This window comes from Diabrotica virgifera, chromosome 1, assembly GCF_917563875.1.
Source record: "Diabrotica virgifera virgifera chromosome 1, PGI_DIABVI_V3a".
Taxonomy (NCBI): domain Eukaryota; kingdom Metazoa; phylum Arthropoda; class Insecta; order Coleoptera; family Chrysomelidae; genus Diabrotica; species Diabrotica virgifera.
This window is the reverse complement of record NC_065443.1, coordinates 28,963,950-28,986,265: the sequence shown is the minus strand read 5'-3', so window position 1 is coordinate 28,986,265 and position 22,316 is coordinate 28,963,950. Positions and strand designations below refer to the sequence as shown.

General features: G+C 33.1%; 1 protein-coding gene across 1 annotated transcript in view; it reads right to left on the bottom strand.

Annotated features, from left to right (window-relative positions):
* Nucleotides 1-2,615: 2,615 nt before the first annotated feature.
* LOC126886735 (acidic leucine-rich nuclear phosphoprotein 32 family member A-like) overlaps nt 2,616-22,316 on the bottom strand; it is a 44,835-nt gene continuing 25,134 nt past the window's right edge. Inside the window, exons 4-5 of the mRNA XM_050653755.1 lie at nt 5,041-5,251; nt 2,616-2,772 (exon numbers count right to left, since the gene is read on the bottom strand). Of these exons, the coding sequence (XP_050509712.1) occupies nt 2,616-2,772; nt 5,041-5,251 (368 nt within the window). The remainder of the gene's footprint in view (nt 2,773-5,040; nt 5,252-22,316) is intronic.

The window sequence follows — 22,316 nt, the reverse complement described above, 5'->3', positions numbered from 1 at the left end:
TTACAGGGCTTCCTGAAAAACACCGAATTTTGTCATAATTTGCTAATAACAATTAAACGCACCACATTTGGGCTTTCAGACCATTTCCATTAGATTCAGCGACCCAAAAAACCTATAATACCACCATCAAATCGCGGCGACCTAAAAGTGTCCACGGGACCTCCTATGTTGCTACTAGACTATTTGTGGCAAACTGAAAAAAGTATGTATTCGAAAGCAGCAATATTCGCCCATTTTTATTCTTCTCAATACAACACTCTGATTAAATATTAGTAATGTAATTGTTATATTCTATTTAAAATACTGATTTCTCAGGCGTAATTAACATTCAAAATCGAAGATGGATCTGAGATGGCGTTGTTTCTGAGAGAACGACTCATTCTACACAAAAAGTATTAACGAGTAGGCGCAAAATTTTGGTCCAATGATATTTAAATGCATTCATATTTTTTTAATCCTGAGAAAACTAATAAATAATTTTGTAAAATTTGAACGCAGGGTGAAAGATTATATTGTCACCGAGAGCCGAAAGCCCCTTAGAATTAACAAAAAGTTTCTTTTAAATGAAATTAATATTTAAAATTCAAAATTTTTCTCTTATTTTTTTACTCCTGTAACTTATAGTACATCCTTTCACGGATTTTGCTGTAAATTTTAAAAAACCTCTTGGATTGACATGAAATTTGGCATACGCATAGCTCATGCCAAAGAAAAAAAGTGATATGGTGCCGATGTGTGCTTTTGCTCTGGAGGTGACTTTCACCCCATCTCGGGGGTGAAAAAATACATGTCCAAGATAAGTCCCAAAATGGATAAACTGACTAATTTTAAAAACCTTTTTTTATAGAGTATTTTCACCAAATCAATACTTTTCGAGTTATTGGAAAGTGAATATGTTCATTTTTCAACAAAATAACCACGTTTTTTTACGGTTTTTCGCTAATAACTCAAAACGTGTACGTCAAATGTAAGCAAATGTAAGCTTATATCAAATGTAAGCAAGTTACGCTCAAAGTAAAGTTGGACCCTTTTGATTTGGCAAAAAAAAAATCAGGAAGATCACTCCCCAATTAGCAACTTAAATGAAATTAATCGTTACCACTTCATAAGTAATTTTACTTATGTTGTGTTTATATGATCTGTAAGTTTCATCGATACAAAGTGTTTATTTTTGAAAAAATTTGGTTTTAATGTAAAATTTTTAAAAATTTTAATTTTGAAAAAAATTCTTTTTTTCAAAATAACTTAACAATTATTAGAGATCCAAAAATCTTATACAATAAATAAAGTCAGCTTTAATTTTCTGAATATTTTGTATTTTTTTGTTTTTCTGTAAGATAAAAATTGGTTAAGATCGTGTTTCTAAATTTTCATACACTCGTGATAAGTGACTCGTTCAAGCCCTTTTAACTACAGCTCTTTTAAAAAAAGGACTTTGAACCGATGAAACTTACAGATCATATGATCAATACATACGCGAGTAAAAAACTTGTGAAGTGGTAACAATTAAGTTCATTTAAAATGCTAATTAGGGGGTGATTTTCCCGATTTCTTACCGAAAAAAGGGACCAACTTTATTTTGAGCGTAACTTGTTTACTTTTGATGCTAAATTTTTTTTAAGAACAAAAATACACATTTTTTAAACACTTTAAAAAAGTTAAAATGACTTTTCCCCAAAAAAGTGCTTCGTTTTTTGGTTATGGCACGTTAAAATATTCGATTTGGAATTTGACGAATATGAATCTATTTTTCATTAGCTATAACTTCGCTCCTACTAGATAGGTATAGTCACCTAATATACACCATAATATGTTTTTCACTTTTTTACGTGCTATATTTTTGACAAGAATTTTTTTTCGACCAAATACTTACTTTTTGAGTTTATTTGCGAGAAACCGTCTAAAAATGTGGTTATTTTGTAGAAAAATTAACATATTCACTCACAAATAACTCGAAAATCATTAACTTGGTGAAAAAACTTTATAGAACAAAAGTTGCTTAGAATTAGTAATTTTATCGATTTCCGGACTTATTCCGAACATATATTTTTCATCCCAAATGGGGGGTGAAACTCACCCCTAGGGCAAAAGCATACATCGACACAATATCACTTTTTTTCTTTGACTTGTTAGCTATGTGTATGCCAAATTTCATGTCAATCCAAGCGGTTCTTTAAAATTTAGAGGTTTTGCAATATTTTACCTTTAAAGAACGTAGGTACTATTATATTAAAATAAATATTATAGAAGTTTTCAGGGACTTTTGGCCCTCGGTAATAATGTAATCTTTCATTCTGCGTTTAAATTTTTTTAAAATACTTATTTGTTATCTCAGGATTCGAAAAAAGTTAATGTAATTATTTAAATAGCAATGGACCAAGATTTTGAGACTACCCCTTAATTAACATTTTTATTCAGAATTATCTCAGCTACTTTTCTTGTTTGAAATATGTTTTGTACGCCGCGGCGTACAGATTTTTGGTAAATCAACGTTTTACCAGGGGTGTTTTAGTGGGAAGACCGAGGGTAAGAGTGCCAAAAATTTTTTAATATTTTTGGGTTCGCAAATTGATATTCTCAGTTAAATTGAGCTTGTTCGTCTTGTTGGATCAAATCTATGACGACTGGACTAATATCAACTGTTTAAACTGTTGATTTGATAGGTACATTTTCATTATATTATGTTTCACTTTATCGCTTTCAGGCGTATTACCATCATTGATATTGCCAATGGAAAGGTCACATAATACAATAAGCGATTGATACGTAATACTGTAATTAATTACAAGTAAACTATACATGAAACCTGGTACTAAATGGAATATGTATGTTTGATGAGTGATAGTAGAATAGTTAACTTACAAAAAGGTTATAATATGGATTGTTAATAGACGTTTACAGGAAACATTTTAAATCTGTCACTTAAATCTACTTTGCGATTAAAAAAGTATGTTTCCTGTGTTTTCCTTTATCTTTTCGAGTTTATGTCCAGCTAATACTTAGTAGAAAATAAACACCTATTATTTTGCACAAATTTAGTAATACTATCCAATCAAACACTTCTATACAACAATATATTTATACCAAGTAACTAAGTAGTAAAGTCTGATAAGTAACCTTCTTTGAACCATCTTAAAATTTAGGAAAAGACCCATCAATCCATGTGTCAACCATCCATTTGGTACAAGGGTGTCAGGGTGTGGGTTTTACGCAACGTTATTAGATTATTGCATAGCAAGCAAGCAAGCAATTTGATTCAACCCGACCTGTGGGAGATGTCCACCCTTTCGAAAAAAAGTACATTCGGGTGTAACAAATTAATTGGGGCGAGGTATTTTAACCCGAGTTTAAAAACAGGGATCACCCCACCTCGCTCCAATGCCCCAGGCCATCCCTTTCCCCCCATAGCATGCTGATGCGCGATGGGGGCACAACTATCGTAGGCAAATGCTCTTCACAATGGAATCCTGGGTAATAAGATTCCAATGTGGTGCCCTAATCGAATGCAAAACTAGGCCAGCGTGATGCGCTCTATGCCTTTATCTTCTTACTTACTTATCTGCAGAACTAAAATTGCTTGCTTGGGCCCCAAGTCATTGTACCAAGCCCCACTGAGCTCGGTCCAATGGCTTGGAACTCAAGAATTTTATGATTATTTTGTTTTTATGATTTTTTTGGTGGCTTACGCCTTTTTTTTGTTTTTTTTTTTGTTTGTATGCTGGTTTTACCTGATCGTCTGTTTGGTATCTTGGATGACTTCTTGGACTACCTTGGTCACTATGTTGGTGACTAGTCTGACTAGGTAGTCTTCGTCTGGGAGGATCGCTGTGGTGGCTTGTTGGTTATTGGCTTGTGTGGCTTTGGCATAGGAGACTGCGGTTGCCTGTTGTCGTCTGTTGGTCTGCTGTTGTGGCCTCTGTTGTGGTGGTCTGCTCCAGGTTGGACATCTAGGGCATCCTCTGTAGCTTGCGGGATGGCTTCCGTGGCAGTTGGCGCAGGTTGCCTTTGTTTCTCTGGGCCTTTTACATTGCTTCGAGGGGTGATCTTCTCCGCATTTCACACATCTGGGGTCTTTGTGGCACGCGTTCTGTGCATGGTGGAAGCCCTGGCAGTTGAAGCACTGCGTTGGCCCTGTCGCTTTTCGTAGGTCTTCTACTAATACCTTCATGTGGCACAGATTGGTGATCAGCTTAGCCTTTTTTACGTCCTCGCGATTCAGAGTCAGTACGAACATCGGTAGTGTCCTTTTGGGGCCGGCTCTTGTGGTCATATTCTTAGCTGCTTGGCAGACTATTTGGTGTTGTACTTCCATCTCTTCTTGGATTTCCTCCTTGGTGGTGTTTGAGGGCAATCCTCTTAAAACCACTTTGGGTTTTATATCCACTTCTACTGGGAAGGCTACCCACTGTAGCCTCTTGTCTTTGTGTGCCTCTGCGTATTCTTCTATTGTCCTCACCATTTTATTTATAATCTTCCAGGCTTTTCGCCTGGATGAGTGTTTCTTTGCCTTTCCTGGAGATTTTGTTTGTCGTATAGACTTTTAATTTTTGGGCTATGGTGAGGATAGCCCCTGTCTCATTCACTCTCTGTAATTTAATTACAGGCGGCTTTCTGTGAGGTGTTGCTGGTTGTTCGGGCAACACGGCGGTTTCTTCGTTTGTTTCCATGTCTTCTGTCTCTGAATCGCCAGATCGTCTCAAGGTAGGCGTCTCACCATCTGTGTTTTGCTCTGGGGGGGGGGGCTGGCTTTCTGGTCCTCGTGGCAGTGGTGGAAAGTTTTCTTTCTTCTTTTTTGGCTTCGGTTCTTCAGCCGACGGTGGCTTTTTGGTCGCTGGGTTTTTGTCCTGTTGTGGCCTCGGTAGCTTTGGTGGCTGCTTCTCCTGTTGGTGTTGCTTCTCTATCAGTTTCCGAGTTTCTTTCAACTCTTTCAGCAGGTCGTCCATCCGGGCTGACATCTTCGCCATCTCTTCTCTTTGTCGCTCGATTTCGGCAGTTAGTCGCTCCTTTTCGGCCCTATGCCGGGCTGTCTCGTCTTCATGCTTTTCTATCTGATCTTGCTGATCTTCAAATAGAGTTTCGAGCTTTTGCAAGGCCACCTTCCTCACAGCCCTTCTTGATCTTTTTCTCTGGGAGCTCTTTCTCTCTGCCTTTCTGGGGGCTTCACTTTCCGTGTCCTCGGTGTCGGTGTCCTCTTCGGAGTCTTCCTCGGATTTCATCTCGGTATCTTCTTCGGTTTCCTCTTCGCTTTCATCTGTTTGTTTTTTCTGTAATAGGCTAAGAACCACTTTGCGTGGATCTTCATGTGTTGGCGGAGTGGCCATAGGGGGGGGTGATCGAGACCTAGCTCGATCAATCGTCTGGGGGGGGGGGGGGAGAATCTCTAATTTTGGCGAACCTTTTTTTCGCCGACTGGCCCGACGCCAGCTCGGCTTCAGGGTTGGTTTTCCTGTCCCCATCGCGGTTGTTCACGTACCCAGACAGAACTAAGTACGGGATCCTCTTGATGTTCTCGTTCTACTGACCTAGGGGCCGGGGCTACCCGATGTAGATTCCAAAGAACTACACCTTGCAGTGTCTACCCTTACGAAGGCACAGTAGAAATCCAGTAGCGGGCTCACGTCGAGCCCGCTTTACTTTTTCTGTTAACTGATAAAATCAAACAATAAAACAATAAAACAATAAAATAGAACAATAAAATCAAATTCCCTAAGTTTCACCACATCCAGTCGATCGGACTTTGCCTCTCCTTCTCCCCTCAGAGAGTGAGAAGCGCTCAACTGCTGTCTTGCTTACATTCAAGACTGAACTGAAAAGTTCACAGTCGAGCCACTCCTACTTCGTTGGCTGTGTCGCTGCTATTCCGCTCCGCTGCTGGCACGTCTTCCTCCGGTGGCTGGCACCGGACGAATACTACTTATTGCATAGGTTCTCTCGTAACTGTAGACCAATCAAATTCTCGCTTTTTAAAGGCGGGAATACGTCATCCGTACGACAATTTTAAAATTGTCATAAGTTTCAATGCTAATAAAAGGTTCAAAAACTTAGGTTTTGCAATATATTTTGGGATTTTCTTGGGTATAGGTATATTAAGTGGTTTTATATTGGTAATTATATCAATTTTCCCCTTAAAAATCAATAGTCTGCTGACAAAAAACGAGAATTGATTTAACACTTATTATAAATGGAGAAAACAGTTTAATTCGCACAAAAGTCCAAAAAATAGATGAAAAAGTTTAAAAGAAAAAATACTAATAATATGTAGGTACTTACATATTATGTTTTTCGTAGAATGGGCAGCATTTTTATAATTTTTAGTCGTATGCAACAACAAAAGAACGAATAATATAAATAATTTATAATTAAGTTAAAAAAAAACACATAACATAATTAACATATTCAGACACGAGGAAGTATTTGTTACATATTTTCTTATGTTTAGAGCCCCATTTATCTGTATGGCAACATTTTATTATCCAGTGTTTGATAAAGTTAAGGTATTTGGGAAATGTAAAAAACATTTATTTGTTTCCACCTGTTTCAGGAATTTTGGAGTTGCTTTTAATGCTACAAATATTACCGCCACTCATCTAAAAAATATTTCATTATTATAATATACAAAACTACATTTTTAATTGTTAAACTAATCTACTATAGTATTTTTACTACAAAAGCGATATTACGTAGGTCAAAATTTTTGACGTAAGAGAACTGTCAAAACATTAGATTGTGACTTTTTATTATTGCCATGTTTATTATAAACATGCCAATAATGAAAAGTCACATTCTAATGTTTTGACAGTTCTCTTACGTCATAAATTTTGACCTACGTAATATCGCTTTTGTAGTAAAAATACTATATATATATCACAGCTACGAAAACACAGTTCACAAGTCATTACTGCCTTCATATAGGACCCAAACACTAAGTATTTATAGTAATATTGTCCTTATATACTTAAAAACTCAACAATTATTAAACAAGTGAACGATATTATAAGAAAATTCCAAAAAATATACGGAAATTCAACCACAAACAACTGTCAAGTTTGACTTTGTCGTACGAGTGACGAAGGCATTCCCCTCCCCCTCGCTTCCGCCCACATAGTTACGAGACAACCTACCCCCTATCTATGAACCTTGGGTTTTACGGCCCTCCCCATTTCATGTCTGTTTTTAAATCTAGTCCCCAAAACTCATACAAATTTCTAAAATTTATGTCCGATCTCTGAAGTTTCTGATGTTACTGATCATTATCTTTTTAAGAAATTAATTTTGAAAATCAGTCATATCAGTCAAAAGTTACCGAGCTCAGAGATTTTACTCAATTTTTATTCAAAAAGGGGAAAATGTTTGTGGGTATTTGTGTACTTATGTGTGTGGAAAAGTTACACTGATCTGAATTTTTGTCTATGTTTTAAGAGAGGGCTAGGGCCGATTCAGAACCTGTATAGTTTGTGACTTTTGACCACCCATAATTTCGAGAGAGTGGTCCATTTTACGTATCTGGAGGTTATTATAGACGCGAACGGTCAGGAAAAATGGGAACTGAATGCCAGATTGGCAAAGGCAAATAAAAAGATGGGAAGCCTAACAGTGGAGTCACTGGAGGTGGATATGAGCTATTACCTCCGAATTCGTTGAACCTTCATCGATTTGCGTGAAAATTGGTGAGTGATTAGAGGGTATCTCAAGGAAAAAGGTGACATGATGCCAACTTGCGCTTTTACCCTGGGGGTGGACGCCACCCCTTCTCGGGATGAAAATTATTATATTAAAAATAATCCCATAAATCGATAGGGGGACAAATTTCAAGCAAAATTTGTTATATAAAGTTATTAAAATAAATCAAATCTTTTTGAGTTATTAAAGATAAAAGATTTTAGTTTTTCTTGAGAAAAATGCACGTTTTAACAAATTTTTCATCAATAACTCAAAAAGTGTAAGTTTTTACAAAAAAGTTATTACTATCAAAATTGTTATAGGTAATTGATGGTATATTTTTTTCGGCGAGTAAAAATCTTTAACTATTCAAGCTGAAATAACGGGAAATTGATGCAGTTTATAACATAAACGTATTAAACATTTCTCAAAGTACTTAAAAAAAATATCTATAAAACGAGCCCCCGAACATGTTGATAAAGTTAAAATTTATCTTTTAAAAATTTTCCCAAAAAATGTTATTGTGTTTTTTAATAACTCCGTTCGTGTTTACGATATCAGGTTCATCTAAAAACTGTTTGAAAGCTAATTCCAAGTGCTATTTAAGCACGTTAAACCTAATCTTTAAACCCCTTACTTTTTTAAAAATAAAAGGATAAATGACCCCGGTTGCATGGTTCCCACAGCAAAATTTAAGTTTCAAAATTTAAGTACGTTTCTATCTCGGTTATTTTTTACCCTATAGAAATAGTAAAACAGGTTAAATATTTGGCACAGAAAAAACTAAAATTTGGTTATATATAATTTTTTACATATATTAAGTATTTTTGGAGTTATCAAAAGAATATGAGAATTACAATAACTTTAAAAATCATGATTTTTTTAAATTATATCTTTTTTTTTTCAAAAATATGCATTCTAAACCGGTCAGAATTATCGAAAACATTACTTATGCTAATATAAAGAAGTTCTTGTAAGGATTACTATAAATTTTTATTTTTGTGGAAATGGTGTATGTTTTATTTTTCATTTTTCCTAAAAAATTCGAAATGGTTCTATTATTTTTATTATAACTTGCTTAATTTTGACGCTATTACTTTGTTCTGAAGCTCATTTGATAGGTATTCTGAAGTACTTTGGCAAATGTTTTGCAGGAATATTTTATACATTGCATCGTTTTCCTGTTATTTAAGATTGAATACTAGGGATAGCGGTTTTTGACAAAACACTGGTTTTCGGTTATACCGGTTTTTTTTGCTTACGGCTTAACCTGCCGGTTATAACCGGCCAAAAAAACGGTATTCAGAAAAACCGGTTTTCGGTTTTTTAATCCAATAAGTTACAAAGTTACATTTACAATACACTATAGTTTGCGATACTCCATTCGACTCGATATCAATATGATCAAAATTAGTACTATCGAAAGAACATGTATTACTTTTAACACGTTTGTATATTTGTAGAATAGGTACATTTTAACTCATTTAATAATTCCTGTATGAGTGTATCGTTTTGAAAAGGTAGCGAAATTCTTGGAGATTCGTATTCGTAATCAGCAATTCGATATTCATAGTCAGAGTATTATTTTTGGTAATCAGAAAAAGTCATTCACCCACTTTCAATGTCAAGAGTTAAGTGTGAAAAATATATGATGCTTGCGTCTAACTCAACCAGATCACTTCTTATATAAATATTATGATTACAACTACCTTTTCAAGGAAATATTATAATAAAACTTAATAATTGTTTTTGGCTGATGTGGGATTGCACTTTCAGTTTGCTTCTGTATTTTATAAAATAAAATAAAATTTGAATTACGGTTTTGTTTGGAATAATTACTTGAGAATAATAATTATAATTGGGATCCAAAATAATACCTAACCTAATCCTTATCACCGTAAAAACCTAATAACCGGTTTTTATTAAAAAGAAAAAACCGGTTATAACCGGGACAAAAAACAACCGGTAAAACCGGTTATTGCGAAGTAAAAAAACCGGTTTCAGGTTTAAACCGGTAGGTTTTTCCCATCCCTATTGAATACTTAGATTTGAGTACTCGTCGAAAAAAATGCACATTCAATTGCCAATAACTCACTTTGAACTAACATTAGTTTAGTTCTTTATGTGAGGAATGTATTCAATTTGCACTAATGCACTATAAGGACACTGATGAAATCCAAATATGTATGGAGAAAAACAAAGCACAAACAATACCTATATAAAACGGTAATATGGTTCATAGTGACCTATGGCAACGAAGTATTGACAATGAGAAAAGCAAATACGGAGAAATTGGAAAGATGGGAAAGAAAAATGCTCAGAGCTATATATGGAGGCAAAAGTACGGTGGAAGGTTGGTTGCGAAGAACAAAAAGGGAGCTAAAGGGACTGTATAATGAACCAAGCATCAGTCTCTTCATAAAGGCACAGAGAGTGAAATAAATGAGACACGTGATGAGAATGGAAAGGAACAGGATGTCAAAGATGATCCTAAAACGGGGCCAAATTACGAAACAAGGTAAGGAAGCCCCACACAACGATGGTTTGACAGCGTATAGGAAGATCTCCGAGGACGAAGAAGAAACGATCACACAGGAACCTACATTAGAAGAAGTAAAAAACTTTATAATGAAGGGGAATAATGGAAAGACACCTGGGAAGGACGAAATAAATATAGAATTAATAAAATACGGAGGGTGCATATTGCATGAAAAAATTCATGAATTGATTAAAAAAATATGGAAAGGGGAGACAATGCCGAACCAGTGGGAAATTGGACAGAATATAACGATCCATAAAAAAGGATATTCAAATGGGAAATAAGCCACAATTCTACCTAAAAATGATTTTATTAACGTTTCGACGCCCAAGTCGGGTGTCGTTGTCAAAATACAAAATAATACTAAATAAATAAAAATGTTGTTGCTTAGTAAAAAATTCTTCTAATAATTTATTTAATCTGACTCATTTATATCGGCAATTCAGACACGTATTATACATTTTAAAGTAGACGACTTTAAAATGATATTGCCAATATTGATGAGTTGCGTTCCTGGGACGACTTTACTAAAAGATAGTTCATTCGATTACATGAAATCAATCCCAACTCAAGAATATCCGCCACAAAAAATCATAGCATGTGATCTGTCTTTAAAAAGACAACCAAATGCAACGGTGGCACTGAAATTCTCGCGTTAGAGATTCCATAGTAAATCACGAGGGAAAACCAGGAAAAACCTCGTGATACTATCCCGACATCGTAAGTATTTGGGTTTTATTTAGTTTACTCCCAAAACTAATACCAAATTCTGACTTGATATTTTAAATTTTAAATAATACTAAAATACTAAATATGTACTAACTCGATATGTTACTGATTTACTAATTGTGGTATTTTCTTTCTATTGACTTCCTCCTTTAATATGGGTAACCACATCCTACTGCATTCTACCGAGGAATTTGCGACACAATTGGTTTCATTTAGCATAATTAGAGCCGCTTCTTTGATTTTTCTCTTTTTACTATCTGCTTCTTTTAAGACTATACTTGAATCTCTCCACTGAACTCTATGTTCATTATTCCATGCGTGTTGACATATTTGAGATCTATCAAATTCTCTATTTTTTATATAAGACTGATGTTCATTTACTCTAACGTCTAATGGTCTTGACGTTTCACCTATATAAAATTGTTCGCATTCACAAGGTATTTTATAAATACATTCAGTGGAGAGATTCAAGTATAGTCTTAAAAGAAGCAGATAGTAAAAAGAGAACAATCAAAGAAGCGGCTCTAATTATGCTAAATGAAACCAATTGTGTCGCAAATTCCTCGGTAGAATGCAGTAGGATGTGGTTACCCATATTAAAGGAGGAAGTCAATAGAAAGAAAATACCACAATTAGTAAATCAGTAACATATCGAGTTAGTACATATTTAGTATTTTAGTATTATTTAAAATTTAAAATATCAAGTCAGAATTTGGTATTAGTTTTGGGAGTAAACTAAATAAAACCCAAATACTTACGATGTCGGGATAGTATCACGAGGTTTTCCTGGTTTTCCCTCGTGATTTACTATGGAATCTCTAACGCGAGAATTTCAGTGCCACCGTTGCATTTGGTTGTCTTTTTAAAGACAGATCACATGCTATGATTTTTTGTGGCGGATATTCTTGAGTTGGGATTGATTTCATGTAATCGAATGAACTATCTTTTAGTAAAGTCGTCACAGGAACGCAACTCATCAATATTGGCAATATCATTTTAAAGTCGTCTACTTTAAAATGTATAATACGTGTCTGAATTGCCGATATAAATGAGTCAGATTAAATAAATTATTAGAAGAATTTTTTACTAAGCAACAACATTTTTATTTATTTAGTATTATTTTGTATTTTGACAACGACACCCGACTTGGGCGTCGAAACGTTAATAAAATCATTTTTAGGTAGAATTGTGGCTTATTTCCCATTTGAATATACTTGATTATAAAAAATGCCACAAGAAAATAGCTTCAGAACAACATAAAAAAGGAGACCAGCATATAAGTGTAAGAACTACAGAGGTATTACACTATTAAACGTTGCCTATAAAATATTATCATCAATAATACAAAAGAGGTTAACGGATGAAACAAAAAATTTTACAGGACAATACCAATGCGGCTTCGTAAAAGGCAGATCAACAACAGATGCAATACATACCATTAAACAAATCATGGTGAAAGCACACGAACATCAACATGAAATAGAAATATTATTTATAGACTTTGTTTGACTCAATAAAGAGAAAGGAAATAATGAAAGCCCTAAAATAACAAGGAGTAAGTAAAAAGTTAAGAAATCTAATAAAAATGTCAATGAACAAATCGAAAATCAGTATTCTAACACAAAAAGGGGAAACAGAAGAGTTCGAAATAAATAAAGGCGTGAGACAAGGTGACTCACTGTCAGCAACACTATTTAACCTGACAGTAGATTTTGTGTTAAGAAAGATCCACAAGGGAAACCTAAGAGCATCAGGTTACCAACTAATCGCCTATGCAACACGAAAAATCATGAAAAAGTATTAATGGAGATTGAAGAAGAGGGAAAGAAGATAAGACTAAGAATTAATGAACAGAAAACAAAATTAACGAGACTCGGAAAAGCAGAACAAACGGAGAGATAAGGATAGGAAATAAAAAATTCGAGGAAGTACAGAAATTTAAATACCTGGGCGTTATTATAAACAACAAAAGGGAAAGAAGAACGGAGATCGAAGAAAGAATTACTGCTACAAACCGGGTATACCAACCAAATAGAAAACTACTAAAGAGTAAAATATTGACCAAACAAACAAAAATGAATATATATAAAAGAATAATAAGACCAATAACGATGTATGCAGCAGAAACGATGACTATGACAAAAAAAGAAGAAGAGTAATTAAGGATAAATGAACGGAAGATAATAAGGACAATGCTGGGTTCAGTGAGAATCGAGGAACAAGAGTATATAAGGAGAACGAATAAAGAAATTTTAGAAGAATTAAATGGAGACAAGGACCAGAATCAGTATCAAAAGCTATGGTATTTTGGCAACCAGGAGGAAAAAGAAGAAGTGGTCGACCCAGATCAAAATGGTTAACTGAAGTAGAGGAGGACCTAAGAGGGGCAGGAATTACTAAATGGAAAAAGAAGGCAATAGACCGGACGAAATTGAGACATATTAGTGAACAAATACAATGATCATGGGGACTGATCCACCCCGTAAAATGGATCTAGAAAACGAAAGCGGCGAAATCCCACATGGGGTGTTAAGCCATGTACTATACTATAGGAAGATCTCAGAAATGAAGGAATTATTGGTTGGAAAGAAAGAGAAACAAGTAGGGATGACTGAAGGAGAATAATAAATCAATTTAATAGGCAAGGAGCATAATTGGACGAAGCCACCCCACTTGATTTGTAATATATAAGTATAATATTATTCTATTATATTAATGTATTTATAGCTCTAGGCCTTGAAGGGCTGTTGAGCTTTGTAAATAAATATTAGTTATACATTATTAGGGATATTGAAGTTATTGGGATTATGGTACTTTTTTATACATCTAGAGAAATTTTGCTTAAATAAAGGAAATGTTCAAATATTCTTGTACCTTATCCTTATTTTAAATTTACGTAATATCCGAAATAGGTTATATATTTTTGTCAGAAGTTTCAGTAGAAACGTACTTTCCTAAAACGCTTTTCATATATTAAAATTGTTTTGTTGTTGAATTTATTTTTCAAAACTAAAGCTCTAGGGAATACAAGATGCAGGTAATATACGCCGAGTATTTTTAAGAGGAATAGGAGCATGACACAACGTCTCTGATAGTTTACATCGTTGAGAAGTACTGCAATTCTGCATTTTTCACGCAAATCAGGTTACCTAATGGTAAAAGCGAGTTGATCGTGAAATTCTCTCTAATTTTAACAGACTGAAACTGCTGTTACGTGCTTAGAATTGCGTATAGCGTACATGACCCTAAGGGGTGGCCCTAAATTAGGTTTTCAACTTAATCGACCGTTTATTGGATTTAAACCTTAATAGACTTAGTGTTTAAAATTATTGTGTTTGCTTATTTGTAACAATATATCACTCGGGAAGTATTTTTTCTCGCCCATGTCGATTTTTGTTGCATAAAATGTATTTGTTACGTATATTAAAGTGTTTATTTTTTAGTGATAGAAGTCAGGCTAGTATAAGTGCACTTTGACAGATGTTTTGGGAGATTTAAATGAAGTATTAGTAGTAGTTATAGTCCACAGTACATCATCAGCTGTCATCATAAATGATTTTAGTCCATGTGGTGAAACCTCTCCCGTCTGAAAAACATTTATAATTCGGTTTCTCTGCGGATTCATATTCAAAAATGTTCCCTTTAAACAAATCTGTAGGGTGCCGGACGGATTTTTTAGGCAGAAATTGTTTAAATAATTTTTTTAACAAATACATAAGATCACCTTTTATTGCTCCAAAAAAATATATTTTTAGGTTTACTGAGTAATTCTAAACATGAAAGGTATCTTGTGATTTTTCTCAAAAATTGACAGTTTTCGAGTTATAGGCGATTTAAAATCTAAAAAATGCGAAAATACGCATTTTCAAGGCTTAAAAACTCATATTTAAATTAGTATTTTTAAGGGTGACAGTAACTTGAATTAAAGTTTAAACATTTCTTTTCAAGATTCCGAAGAATGATCGGGTCTAACTTCAAGTAAGACCTTAGTTTTTTAATTGTTAATTATGCATGTCCATTTGTCTATTCGATTTTTTGGCCGGAGCGGCGTGCTCTATTTCAAAAATCTCCTATTTTCCTGCGAAAAATATTTTTTCTAGATTCTTTTTGACATTCTAAATAATATAAGTTTCTTCACATTTTTCTCAAAAGTTACTAGTTTTAAAGTTAGAAGCGATTTAAAATGCGAAAATATGTTTTTTTGTCATTTTTCGGATTTTAAATCGCTTATAACTTTAAAACTATTAACTTTTAAGAAAAATCTCAAGATTCTTATTTTATTTAGAATGTCCCAAAGAATCCAGAAAAAATATTTTTCGGAGTAAAATAGGAGATTTTGAAAATAGTGCGCTGCACCCGCAAAAAATCGGATGGATACGCATAATTAACAATTAAAAAACTACGGTCTAAATTAAGGTTAGACCCGATCACTTTTCGGAATCTTGAAAAGGAATGTTTAAACTTTAATCCAAGTTATTGGCACCGTTAAACATACTAATTTAAATATGTTTTTAAGCCTCGAAATTGCGTATTTTCGCATTTTTTAGATTTTAAATCGCCTATAACTCGAAAACTGTCAATTTTTGAGAAAAATCAGTCAGAAAATACCTTTCTTGTTTAGAATAACCCAAAAAAACTAAAAATACATTTTTTTGGAGCAATAAACGGTGATTTTATGTATTTGTTTAAAAAAATTGTTTAAACAATTTCTGCCCAAAAATTCCTTCCGGCACTCTTCAGATTTGTTTAAAGGGAACATTTTTGAATATGAATCCGCAGAGAAACCGAATTAGAAATGTTTTTCAGACTGGAGCGGTCTCACCACATGGACTATTACAAAAGTCTTAAAAATGGTTTTAACTGCTTCGTTTGAGCGAGTCTACCACTTTCTGAAAAATTTCAGAGTCAGGTTGGACGCGTTTCAGCACGCCCCCGCCTAAACCTGTAGCTCTAGCGTGGCTAGGTTTTGTGATTGCAAAACTATAATTTTTAATTTTAGTAAAAAAATATGCATTTGAATCAAATAAATTATTTTTGTCAGGCAAATAAGAGAGCGCGTTCGTCGAGTCCGACACCCACAAAATGTCACTCTAGCGCGGTAGAGTTTTGTTATTACAAAACTCTTAATTTTCAATTGAAAGTATTGATAATTAATTATTACTAAAGATTGTCGATCTGTTGTCCGACAAATTTACAGCCTTGCTTCTTTAGTACAACGTAAATATGTTAATTATGGCAGGATATGTTTGGCGATTACAAAATTTCGGACACGAATAACAAGTGATAGATTGGAGAGTCCTTTATTTAAATATAACACTGTCCGACAAAAATTGGTTGTCAGATAGCCAGTCCGACAAATTAATTTCAAAACTTTTTATATCGTAGTGTGGCACTACTAGACACATTGAGCTAATACATCCCTGGACCCTTCACTTGTTGCACTGTTTACCTTTATGTCTAATGACGTCTAGAACGTTACAAAAGGTATAGAAACTTAGGGATGGGAAAAACCTACCGGTTTTAATCTTAAACCGGTTTTTTTACTTCGCAATAACCGGTTTTATCGGTTGTTTTTTTGTCCCGGTTATAACCGGTTTTTTCTTTTTAAAGTAAAAACCGGTTATTAGGTTTTTACGGTGATTAGGATTAGGTTAGGTATTATTTTGGATCCCAATCATTATTATTATTCTCAAGTAATTATTCCAAACAAAACCATAATTCAAATTTTATTTTATAAATACAGAAGAAAACTGAAAGTGCACACTTACATCAGCCAGAAACAATTAAGTTTTATTATAATATTTGGTTGAAAAGGTATTTGTAACATCACCTATTTTTCACACTTGACTCTTGACATTGAAAGAGGGTGAATAACTTTTTCTGATTACCAAAAATAATATTCTGACTATGAATATCGAATTACCGATTACAAATACGAATCTCCAAGGATTTCCTTACGTTTTCAATACGATACACCCATACAGGAAGTATTAAATGAGTTAAAATGTATTTACCTATTATACAAATATACAAACGTATTAAAAGAAATACAATGATATTTTTTTTGATGGTAGTAAAAATAAATGTTAAATTGCATTATCCAATTTATTTTTAAGTAAAATATTTATGTTGATATTATTTTTTTTAAATCCCATTTGAAAGAGTCTGGGAAATTTTTTATAAGTTGAAATGGTTGGGTTTAATTGTATATTATTGCAATATGTATATTAATCTTACGCTATATTATATTTAATAATAATCAATAAATATATAATAATAATAAAATAAAAAATAAATATAATAATTAATAGAATAAATGGTTTTATTAAAAATTGTGTTTTATTTATATTGATATTGCTGTTCTTTCGATAGTGCTAATTTTGATCATATTGATATCGAGTATCGAGTCGAGTGGAGTATCGCAAACTAAAGTGCATTGTAAATGTAACATTGTAACCTATTGGATTAAAAAAACCGAAAACCGGTTTTTGGAAAAACCGGTTTTTTGGCCGGTTATAACCGCCAGGTTAAACCGTAAGCAAAAAAACCGGTATAACCGAAAACCGGTGTTCTATCAAAAACCGCCATCCCTAATAGAAACCGAATGTAAACATAGTCTAATTACTAGACGTTTCATATCCAAACAAAACGTTGTTATGAAGCATCTAGACTAGAGGTAGGTGATTTATGATGATACCGACAAAGTACAAATAGATTAACACTGTTTAACAATAATTTCGTTTTTTATAAGTTTGCGTCATTTTTTTGTCAGACAATCAGGCCCGCGTTTAGGTCAATTGACGCCCTAGGCAATTCTCTAGTAGCCGCCCTTCAAGCATGTACCATTTTTTTTATTTAAATAAGAATACATAAAAATTGTCATTCCAGTTTGATCACACCAGATTTCTTTCTTGATTTTTCTTTGGAAAAATCATCTATAATGTCGTCATAATTTATTGCCTTTGTTACGTCACTTTCTATGGACAAAATCGACAAATTGTTAAGACGTTCTTGCGTCATTTATTTTCATGACTATTTTAAATTCTTGACATTTTCGAAAGTGACAACTGGTTGGCAACTGGGAGGCACAAATAAATGCGCAAAGCAATATCAAAATTAGAGAAAATATCTTTCAATCCACTCTTCTTTAAATATTTAGATATGTCAATTATTGGTGATTGGTGATTTTATTGTGGTATCCAAATGAACCTTTAAGTGAATGCATTCATGTATCTATTAGTGCAGTCAGTGAGGGTATTTGGCGCCGAATTCCATCCTACTGCATCAATTTACTTGATATTTTCACTGTAAGTAGGGAATAGCTCAAGAAACAAAGTCTACGCTATATCCTATGACGCTTTTAACTTAGGAGTGGTTCCCACCCCTTCTCGGGGGTGGACATTTTTTTATCAAACTAACACCGGAAGTGGCCAGAGAACCTAATTCTAGGCAATAACTGTTTTATGAATTTTTTTGAAAACTCAATACTTTTTGAGTTATTCGTGGTTAAAAATTTGCCGTTTTCATTGAAAAATGACACTTTTCAGAGACTGTTTTTTTGGGAATACCATAAAAATTGTGCATCTAACGAAAAAAATTATATAAAACATTTGTACTTTATGAAAAATCAGAAAGATTCATTTTTTCATAAGTCTTCTAGTTTTAATAAAAAAAAGAGATGGTAAGTGAAAAAAGATTTTGTTTTGGTGCATGCTAAAATGGGTGTATTCAACTTAAAATAACAGAGAAATTGTCGATTTTAGGGGTATAATGCTACCAATACCTTTTGTAGTGCTTGAAAAGACCTTTAAAACGAGAACCGTTAAATGTCGGTTACATTCAACCTAAGCGAGATATGGTGCAAAAAATCTTATGACTAATATATTTTAAGGAAAAATGAGAAGTATATTTAACCCCTCATCCACCAGAATTTAAATGCATCGTTTTTCTTCTAGAATACCTTCTACTATAGTATTATTTCTATATTCAAAAAGTTGGACGGGTTTAAAATGAATGGTTTTTGAAAAGAATAAGATCAAATTATAGAGCGCAATTTGAAATTATCTTAAAAATTCCATTTGAGCACGCACAAAAAAATTTCTTTTCACCTACCATATCTCTTTTTATGTTATCGCTAGAAGACTTACGAAGGAACTAATCTCTTTGGTTTTTCATAAGCTACAAAAATGTTTTATACAGTTTTTTTCGTTAGATGCATAATTTATAGTTATAAGCAAAAAACCGCCCGAAAAGGCGACATTTTTCGACGGCCTAATAATCCCTAAATTTACGACTTCTGTCCTTTTTGAATGAATAGTGTTACGAAAATGCAATTTGTTTTCTAGAAATGAATGCCCACTTATATTCCATTGATGGATGAACTATGTAGGTACGTATATGTACTTAAATGTTATTCGATTTTAATTTTTATATACAAATATTTTTTGTACAGTATTTTTGCCGCCCTCTCATAATTTGCCGCCCTAGGCAACTGCCTATATTGCCTAATGGATAAAGCAGCCCTGCAGACAATTACTTATTTAATAAACATGTACGACTATTATTTGAAAGTTCCAAAAATTAAAATTATGACTATTGTAATCACAAAACACAACCTGCCATAAACTAACATATTTACGTTGTCCGACTAAAGAAACGAGGCTCTGAATTTGTCGGACAAGATGTCGACAATCTTTAGTAATTATCAATACTTCCAAATAAAAAAATAAGAGTTTTGTAATAACAAAACTGATATTAATAATCTTTCGATTGAAATTAAAAATTATAGTTTTGCAATCACCAAACCTAAGCGCGCTAGAGCTAGAGGTTTAGGCGTGGGGCGTAAGGAAACGTGTTCAATTTGCACTCTGAATTTTTTCTGAAAGTGGTACACTCGTTGAAACGAAGCAGTTCAAACCATTTTTAAGACTTTTGTAATCATTTTCAAAAAATGACGATGTAGTGTCGACTATTATTTTATAGCAGTTTACACAGAAAAAAGTAGCTCCTCGCAACATCGGCAACCAAATTCTGAGATCATAAAATAATAGAATGCAAGGCTAGCCAATATATCCAAATTTTTTATGCAAACAAGCTTAAGTCACAAAAACACATATTATACGTATTACGACAGTCAATACGGCCCGGGCCTAATTAGTAAAACAACATTAAAATAATCTCTGTAAGGTGCAGCACAATCATTACAATAATTTTCTAATTTTTCAATGATTTCCTGTAAAACGGTTTATGTTTGCCTTTCAAATAAGTAGTCCAGGAACCGAAGCTTTTCCCCTCGCAATTTTTACAGAATGGATCGATTTGCTTGAAAATTTCAGAGTAAGTAGTGGATAGTCCAAGGATCAAAATGTATATGATTCCGAAAGGCGCTTTTACCATGGGGGTGGTTGCCACCCCTTCTTGGGGGTGAAAATTTATAATATTTTGACCGCAAAAGTTGATAAAAACATTAATTCTAAGCAAAAAATGTTCTATACATTTTTTTAATAAAATTAACAGTTTTCGATTTATTCGCTATTGAAAACGTTAGTTTTATATCGAAAAAATCAATGTTTTTCGATAATATACTCATTTACGATTAACTCAATTTTTGCAGTAGAAAAAATTTTTTCCAACCAAGTTCTTGGGAAGTAAATAACCTACAATTTCATATTTGAACATTTTTTCGTATCTCTGATACTAATCTTTCTATTCCGAAGGAATTTTTTACAAAACTACAAAAATTTGTTATCCGCTTTTAACTCTAGTTTTCAAAAAAATAATCATACTAAGTCAGCCAAAATTTTAAAATCTATTAATAATACATAAGTAAAGAAGAATGAATAAGTCCAATGACTAAAAACACTGCTAACTTACATTATTATGCTTCTAATTGGATTTCTCCATTTTTTTTTTCAAAAAAATATATTGATTTTTTAGCTGTTTCTTTTTTATTTTTAATCTTAGAAAGATTGGTAAATAAGAATTTTGTAGGTTTTTAGAAGATATAAAAGCCTATCAGGTTCTTCGGAATTTAATAAGCTACAATCTCATACTAAAATATATTTTTTATTTTTTTTTCCCATTTTTTTTTCCAAATTACAAAAATTCGTTATTTGCTTTTAACTCCATTTTTTAAAAACTAATCAATCTAAGCCGGTCAAACTTCTAGAACCTATTAATAATACATAAATAAAGAAGACCAAATAAGGTCAATGACTAATTTTAATTAGGGTGGTGATTAGGGGGTTGCTTCCGGTCACTTTTTCGCTGAAAACATAGAAACTGACATTCTTTTCATTATAAGTCAATTAATTTTTGAGCTAAAGACTTTTTTATTTCTGGAAATAGATTTTTAAATACTTTAAATTAGTTTAACCCGGCACCTGCCACGTGGGGTGCTACCAGCACCCCATAACACATTTTTATCAAATATTTGGTATTTCAAGTTTGGTAACGGAGCTGTGCGTCATAGTAGCTTTCTATAATATTATATAGCATAGATGTGCTAGTGTTTGAAGTGGTTATTTAGTGTCATTCTGAACTTATAGCACTAAAATCGAATTGGGGTGTCATCGTCTGGCACTTAAGTTTTAATTTTTTTTTGTGTTTTTGATAAACAGGTCAAATTTATATTTTTTATTGAAATAACTGATTTAAATTATTAATATAGACCCTATACTCACTAAATCTTAATTTTTTTAGATATTTTACTTGACTTCTATTATTATGACTTGGTACTTGCTAATTTGCTTATAACACCTTTTTCATTTTATTTTTTAACTTTTATAACATATTAGCGGCTAATAAGTTAATAAAACATGTTTTTTTATATTCTTGTGTTACTCAACACATTATTTTGTTTTTTAAACAAGTAGATCACAAAAAATTTTTAAGGGGTGCTGTGAGCACCCCACGTGGCAGTTGGCGCCTTGCAAAGCCACGTGGCAGGTGCCGGGTTAAACAAGTTATCCTCTAAAAACCCATAGTTTTCCCGTCTTTTGACTTTGAAACTACAATATTTAGCATTTGACGAAGAAGAGCTAAATAATAAAGTATTACTATTGGTCATAAAGAAAATTAAAAAACATGATTTTGTTTATTTTTTCAAAAGGTACGTTTTTGTTTAGTAAAGTGATTTTGATAAAACGAAAAGTCTTGGAGTTATATTAGCAGAAAATCTAACACTTTCGATAGCGAATAAATCGAAAACTATTAATTTTATCAAAAAAATAAATAGAACATTTTTTGCTTAGAATTTATGCCTTTACCCACTTTTTTGGTCAAAATATACTAAAAAATTTCCACTCCCGAGATGGGGTGGCAACCACCATGGTAAAAGCGCCTTTTGGCATGATATAGATTTTGATCCTTGGACTATCCACTACTTTTT